General features: G+C 37.8%; 1 protein-coding gene across 1 annotated transcript; it reads left to right on the forward strand.

The window, feature by feature from the left end:
- The first annotated feature begins 679 nt into the window (after positions 1 to 679).
- On the forward strand, positions 680 to 7,672 carry LOC100462289 (olfactory receptor 6N2). The gene is made up of 2 exons (XM_054527322.1): positions 680 to 714; positions 4,253 to 7,672. Exon 2 carries the CDS (start codon positions 4,259 to 4,261, stop codon positions 5,210 to 5,212), a length of 954 nt encoding a protein of 317 aa, XP_054383297.1. The 5' UTR covers positions 680 to 714; positions 4,253 to 4,258; the 3' UTR covers positions 5,213 to 7,672.
- Positions 7,673 to 8,199: the final 527 nt, after the last annotated feature.

An 8,199-nucleotide genomic window follows, 5' to 3' on the forward strand; every position in this document is an offset into this window, starting at 1 on the left:
AGTAATTGTGAGGACTGTATTAATACATACATTGTGCTTAGAACAACATGTGTTGCTTAGCAAATGCTCAGGTAAACAGGTCTTTAATTGGAACTACAATTCAAATTAAGGTTTCTGAAGCTCCACAACCCCAGTTTGTTTGTCTATTTGTTTGTTTTAAAAACAGGCAGCTCTTATCAGAGAGGCTTCTCAAAGGAAGAATATTAGGTGGGATTGAGCACATTATCAGGAAAAGTAATTGGCTAAAATGATGAGGGCAAACAGTGTCTCTTTGGATTTCTGAGGTGAGTCAAAAAATGTGAGAGTGCATGTGTTTATGAGAAGAGTGGTGGGAGGATTAGGGTCACGTTTTCAGAACCAGAGTCCAAGGTCTAGGTTCAGAAGTCACTAGTGATGAGGGAATAGGAGTGGCAAGGGAGGGTGATGAGATAGCAAACATTTGGGAAAGACTTTTCTGAGCCCACCTCTGCAGGTGAGAGGTAAACTTGGCTTCCCAGGAGTCTCCCCTGAGCCTGATTCTCACCTGTCTCTGGGGTTGGAGGTCTCCCTTCCTTCTGCCATTTGTGGCAAAACAGTGTTAGCTCTGGGGACTCTGCCTCAGGAGGATGAGACTGGCTGTAAAGGAGAAAAGGCTTATAGATCCAGTTTCCATCTCCCACACATATACTGATCCAGGCAAGATCAAAGCAGACACTGAATGATGTTCAGTGGTTGGTAGGTGAACTAGGGGGCACATTAACTGTATTGATCAGGGATTGGAAAGGTGGGACTGATAATAAGGGATTTGAAAATAGATACTACTTTGAAATCCAACAGTTGGTTTAGTGAAAACGTGAGTTAAGCAACTGGGACTTGAAATAATTCAATTTTGATAATCTTAGAGGATCAGATTTGGAAGAAACTTTAAAGGCCATCTTGTCCACCATTCCCTCCATTTGATCCTTAATTCGTTCTACAACCAAGAGATTAGCAAACATTTGCTTTTAAAACGTTGAGAGACAAGAAATTATCTTATGTGTGTGCTGTCACAGATTGGTCAAGTGCTGACACAGATGGTAGAAAGCAGAGGTTTCTAAAACAATTATTCATAAAATAGAGGCTGTGACTGAGAACATCTAATGAGGTATAGACAGTCCCCAATGAACGATAATTCTACTTACAATTTTTCTACTTTACAACAGTATGAAAGCAATACATATTCAACAGATTAATACATGAGATATTCAATACCTTATTATAAAATAGTCTTTGTGTTAGGAGATTTTGCCCAACTGTAGGCTAATGCAAGTTCTCTGAGCACGTATAAGGGAGGTTAGGCTAACATATGATGTTTGGGTATATTACATGCATTTTCAACTTATTTTCATTATGATAGGTTTATTGGGTTGTAACCCCTTTGTAAGTTGAGGAGCATCTATATTGTATTCTCTCAGGAGAAGCTGCATTTGAAAATGCTTATCCTAGAGAAGGCCTTACACAGATTTTCTATTTGGAAGGTTAAAGACATTTGGTCATGCAATAATTTGGGGTCCAGAGGCCTTTAGGGTGCTCCTGAAATTATTATGTTTGCTAGGCCTTACTTGTTCTACACATACAGTTGGCTTCAGAAAAGCTAACTTGTATAAAGGGGAAACATTACCAACAACAGTTCCTTGCACAAAAAAGATGATCAAAACTATTTCTTGAATTTAATTTCTCTGAGTCAGTGGGAGCAATGATAGGTCTTTCAACAGGATTAGGGAAAGTTGAGGCCAGACTAAATGTGAGATGCTAAGTTTATTAGAATACTGTAAGCTTTGTATTGCTAAGAAGACAACAAAAAGGATGTGTTCAGGTGCAACAGAGAAAATGTAACTTAAATTTAGGCTAGAATAAAACATTAATTCAGTTCAAAATTCTATGCCTATTGTTCCAGGCATCAGCAGGGAAATATATAACAATTAATGAAGTACTACATTTGCTCTCAAAGATCTTAACAATTTATGGGGAAGACAGACTTGTTAAAAAGGTAACAATATGCTAAATGTAAATATTATGAGGGCATAGAAGGAATAAATAATTATTTTTCTGAGGGATTCAGTAGAAGTATATTTAAGGAGTTAAGATTTGATCTGATTTTGAAGGATAAGAAGCAGTTCCCAGATGGAGAAAAGAGAGATGACTTAGAAGCAAAGGAAATGCAATGAAGCGAGAATTTCTTTTTTAACATATCTGCCTCCTGTAATTGGAGAGGTGAATGTACGGTCTCTTTAGGTTAGAAGAGAATCAAGAAGAGTCTTTTAAGTATCAGTTGTTTTCAATGAATTTAGTATTCTAAAATATCAAAACCAGAAGTTCATTTCTACTGCAGGGCATTTGAGTTTGAAAGAAATGTTCGGCGTTGGGTGAGTGGTAGAGTTGCAAGGAAAGTATTGGTCTACTAATTATTAAATGAATTGTTTAAATGAATTCGTTTGGTTATTAATATCTTATTGAATACTTTTAATGTGACAGCCATTGTGACGAGTGTCAGGATGATGAAAATAAGCAAGAGGTCGGTTTGTCAGTATGATAACTAGAATTGGGCAGTTCTCTTCAATTGCAGTATGATCTACACAGGGTATGGTGTGACTGGAGCTGGTTGCCATTTTATGCATTTAAAGTTGCATTGGGAATTTTTGTTGTTGTTTTCTTTTTGCATCTGTTACACATTTTGCTTAAGAATAATTAGAATGTCCAATACTATTTTGTATGAAATTTCACCAAGCCAGCTATATACTCTTCACCTGTATTTATATAACTGATTTTATGAAAACACAAGATGCATGTTTATTGCCACTCTATCATGTTTGTTTTTGAATCTGCATTCTTTTTGTTTTTGTTTTTCTTTTTTTTTGGAGACGTGGTCTCGCACTGTCGCCCAGGCTGGAGTGCAGTGGTGCGATCTCGGCTTGCTGCAAGCTCCACCTCCCAGGTTCACGCCATTCTGCCTCAGCCTCCGAGTAGCTGGGAACTGCAGGTGCCCGCCACCACACCCGGCTAATTTTTTTGTGTATTTTTAGTAGAGACGGGGTTTCACCGTGTTAGCCAGGATGGTCTCGATCTCCTGACCTCGTGATCTGCCCGCCTCAGCCTCCCAAAGTGCTGGGATTACAGGTGTGAGCCACCACACCCGGCTGAATCTGCATTCTTACACCAAACATGCTAACCACCCTAACCCATCTTCCTGTCAGCCATACCCACAAGTCAAATTCACACCTTCATCTCCGAGCTTGAGGTCAGAATAGTTAAATTTTACTTATGTTTTAAAAATCTACATCTGCCCAGGTCACTCATCTATCAAACATTCTTCAGTGATGCCCTGCATCTATGGAGCTAAGGTCTTAAAGCATTGAGTGAGCTTTCCCAGTTTGCTTACCATGGAGGGGAACATGTGTTTCTTTCATGTGAGCTGCTTGCTGCTCAATGCTTTTATTTTTGTCTGAAATATTTCTTTTTCTCTTTTATGCAGCTGATCCCAGATCTTCTTGGAAAATTCATCTTACGGGCTTCCTCTAAAAGTTTTTTTTCAGTCTTCCTGACCTGAGAAATGAGCCACTTCTCAGGCACACTGAAGTGTTCTGTACTTTACAAATCCTATTGAGATGTCTGCTTCTCTACAGGGTTGTAAGCTCTCTGGTGGCAGAGATTGTACCTTGCTGAATTTTGTGTTCTTTCTGCCTGACACATACTTGTTCAGTAAATGTTTATAGAGGTGAAATGAACAATAAGAAAAGATTTGCTACTATATTAATCTCATACCCAAAATTCACTCTTTAGGATTTACTGAAGGAAAAACTATGACCTGGGAAGAGGAGTTAGAATGTTTGGAAATAGTCATATAGTATAGAGCTAGAATGCTTGAGGATGGTCTAAATGTTGTTTCTGTGAAATAGTGTCTATAGGAAATACAAAAGTGTTCTAATTACTTCCTTCTCTCTATTCCCAAGTTTTCTTATTTGCAAAATAGGCAGAACAATGGTGCTTATCTCACTGAAGTATAAAAATCAAGTAAATATTGAATGCAAGACACTTGTAAAAATGTTTGATGAATGGTAAGTGCTAATAAGAGTTAGCTGTTAATATTTTTACAGTAATAGTAATAGTAGTGAGAGCAATAGAAGTAATTTCAGTGCTACTTTTAAGTTAAAAAGAGAGAGAGAGAGATGAAGTTTTGGCGTGGATTCAGCAGTCATCTCAATCCAATGTTTTCTTCTTTCCTTCTTTATCTCAGCCTCCCATGGATCAATACAACCATTCAAGCCTGGCTGAATTTGTGTTCCTTGGCTTTGCCAGTGTGGGCTATGTCAGGGGCTGGCTTTTTGTCCTGCTGCTGTTGGCATACCTGTTCACCATCTGTGGCAACATGCTCATCTTCTCAGTCATCCGACTGGATACAGCTCTGCACACACCCATGTACCACTTTGTCAGTGTTCTTTCCTTCTTGGAGTTGTGGTATACAGCTACCACTATCCCTAAGATGCTAGCTAATATTCTCAATGAGAAGAAAACCATTTCTTTTGCAGGATGCCTCCTTCAGACCTACTTCTTCCACTCCTTGGGAGCGTCTGAATGCTACCTTCTTACAGCCATGGCCTATGATAGATACCTGGCCATTTGTCGGCCCCTCCACTACCCTGTAATTATGACCACCACACTCTGTGCCAAGATGGCTGCTGCTTGTTGGACTTGTGGCTTCCTGTGTCCCATTTCTGAGGTCATCCTGGTCTCCCAGCTCCCATTTTGTGCTTACAATGAAATCCAACACATTTTCTGTGACTTTCCTCCTTTGCTGAGCTTGGCCTGCAAGGACACATCCCCTAACATTTTGGTGGATTTTGCCATTAATGCTTTCATAATTCTTATCACTTTCCTCTTTATCATGATTTCTTATGCAAGGATCATTGGGGCTGTGCTGAAGATAAAAACAGCATCAGGAAGAAAGAAGGCCTTTTCTACCTGTGCCTCACATCTTGCTGTGGTCCTCGTCTTCTTTGGGAGCATCATCTTCATGTATGTGCGGCTAAAGAAGAGCTATTCCCTGACCCTTGACCGAACACTTGCTATAGTTTACTCCGTACTAACACCAATGGTCAATCCAATTATCTACAGTCTTCGTAACAAGGAACTCATTAAAGCTATCAAGAGGACGATCTTCCAGAAGGGAGATAAAGCTAGCCTTGCTCATCTTTGACTTTCTTCCCATGTCCTTTCTCACCTCAATGTTCAATTCATAAAAGTTCCTTGAATAATCTTCCCATCATCACACATGCTCTGAATTTCATTTCCTTTCACCTCTTCAAATACTTCATTTCTTTATGATTTTCTCGTTTTCTACATCTTTACTTCTTCTATTTTTTACTTGATCGCTTATATCAGCATTTAAGAATATTTTAGTATCTACATTCTTTTTTTTAAAAAAAAGCATGTATATTTCCTAGGCCCACACATTTCCATCCAGCTAGAGATCGATTTCTCTGTTCCTTTTTCCAGTCAAACTTCTCAACACACCATATCTCCTCTTCTTTACTTCATATCCACTTCTTAACCCATTCCAATCTTATTTTGGCTCAGACCTTCCAACTAATATTTTGTGAAGGCCATTATTGACCTCCATGCTGCCAAATCCATGAGAAACTTCTTTTCCTTCCTCTCTCCTGAACTCTTGACACACATGACCAGTTTTTATGCCTCAGTTCTCCCAACTTTTTACTCCTTAACTCTCCCTAACTCTCATGACATCATTACCTCCCAATTTTCTTCTTATCTTTCTAGTGAGTCTTGCCCAGCCTTCGTTGTCCTGCCGTGCTATCTCCCTAGATACTCAGAGTTATTCTTATGGATTTAAATATGATCTCTGTCTGTCACAAGGCCTCTTAAATTTTTATCTCCAAACCACAATTTTTCTCTGAGATTTAGATTTATATATTCAACTTCCTACTTGTCAACACTGCCTGGATTGGAATTCTCAATAATTTAAAACTTAACATGTCAAAATTGATTTCTTAAAATTTCTAACCATGAAAGCTTGATGCTTTTGTTTCCCTGTGTTTCTTCTAGAAAATTTTAAGTATTCTTCTTCCTTTTCTTACACCCATAATTCCAATCAATTATTAACATATGCCAATCTTTTCACAAAATATATCCTTAAATCAATTTATTTCTTATTCTCTTTAGTGTTTCTACACTGGTGTAAATTGCCAACATCTCTCAACTGGATTAATATAATAATATTCCACCATGCTCCATTCTCCTACTCTCATTCTATTCTAATATATTTTCCACATAAAATATAATGTATTTGAAATCTGAATTGTATATACCATTTTATAAAAACATGAGAAATTCTCAATTGCCCTTAAGATAAAATTCAAAGCCTCACCATATTTTATAAGGCTATAAACGAAATTCTTCTCTGCCTTCCTCTTCAACATAGACTCATACCTCTTCTCCCTCAGCTCCGTCTTCCCTAGCTACGTGATTACTCTTTCAGGTCTTCAAATACATTATGGATTTTTCTGGCTTCAGGATCTTCACTCTATTTTTTCCCCAACATTTCATTTGGTTCACTCCTCCTAATTGTGTGATTTTCTGTTCAAATATCAATTTCCAGTGACGCTAGCTTTGAGAGGACTTCTGAACACTCAGTCTAACTTATGTCACTCATTTTTATCTCCAAAGTATGTTTTGCCCCTCTTCAAAATATGTATGGCAATTTATGTGTTTGTGGACATTTATGTATATATAGATAGATATAGTTTGTCATTCTTTCCTACAAGTATCTATAAACTAGATTTGGTCTCAAATTATTTCAGATTTTTTATTTGTTGTGTGTCCAGAATCTAGCACAGCACCTAAATAGGATGAGTATTCAATGCAATTGTAATGAATGAAACATGTAATGAATCTTACCCACACCTGGTCAATAACATATTTGGCCTTTAACAATGACATAATGATTCTAATCATTACTGAAACCCACTCTTCTGTAGAATGCATCGGTCTTCCCTATTTGTACTCACCAGTTTTCTGCACATCCCACCTCAACTTGTCTCACATCTGCCTTTTGAATTTCCTTGGATAATGCTGGTAACTAGTCCTTGCTTAGCTACTGTGCATCATACTAGGTTAACTTTTCTGGATCTGTATTATTTTTTTTTTTTTTACTCACAAACTTTGGTGGGCCTGTAAGCTATCTCTAGATAATATTCATTTTTAACATGATATGGTTATGCATAAACATAAATTTTCATGTCATTTGGGAAAATGCATAAGTATAGGATTGCTAGGTCACGTGATAAATGTATGTTTATAATTAACTGTCTAACTGTTTTCCAAAGACTAGTGCTTTTTCGGTCCCTCCGCTGTGGTGCAATGTGGGGCATGTGTAGTGAGAGTTCATTCAGCCTGGGCAGGTTTCCTGAGCTGTGGGAATGGGCTTGTGATGAACCCCAGGCTTCTGTTTCTCATTGCTGCGTGTCTATGAGTAACAAATCTGCTTTTCTTGATTTGTTGTGTGTTTTATCTCAGCAGATTCATGAACTAGGTAGAGAACCTTTGCATATATATGTACGTCCTTTACTCCAAATCCTCCCTGCTGTCATCCACACTATTTTATCATATATTTTTGTAAAATAAACACACAGTACATTGCTACTATTTTTGCTATATACAGTCATTTTCTGTAAACAGTGGCAGTAAAAGACATTGCAAGAGGGAGAGAGGTTAGTGAGTACTGAGGAAGTCAATGGGGCTGCACGTTCAAGAAATGTGATACCATAAAAAAGACAGGCAGTTATGTGCTGAAGTCTGCTCATAGTTTTTGGAAAATGATTGACAACTTATTAGAAATTCTGTGGAACCAATAGCTTGGAATCAGATACAGTGGGAGTATTAGCACTATGCCAATCAGCCAATGTTATAAATCAGGACCTTTTTGAAAACAGCAGGCTATGTCAAAGCTAAACAATGCAGGCACTAAAGTGGTAAGGACAGATTTAATCAGTAATATACAAATATACAAATATATATACACACACACACAAACACACACACATACACACACATAGACATAAATTATTTTGGTAGCCTTGAATTTTCTCAGGCAGGCACTTAAAGAGGTGCTAGGATCATCTATGGCCTTGAGCTCTTAGAAACTATGTTAGTGTTTGTTTAAGTCTT

The sequence above is a fragment of the Pongo abelii genome, chromosome 1, assembly GCF_028885655.2.
Source record: "Pongo abelii isolate AG06213 chromosome 1, NHGRI_mPonAbe1-v2.0_pri, whole genome shotgun sequence".
NCBI classification, from domain to species: Eukaryota; Metazoa; Chordata; class Mammalia; order Primates; family Hominidae; genus Pongo; species Pongo abelii.

Coding starts and splice junctions, on each gene's coding strand:
- LOC100462289 (XM_054527322.1), top strand. CDS start 4,259: ATGGATCAATACAACCATTCAAGCCTGGCTGAATTTGTGTTCCTTGGC.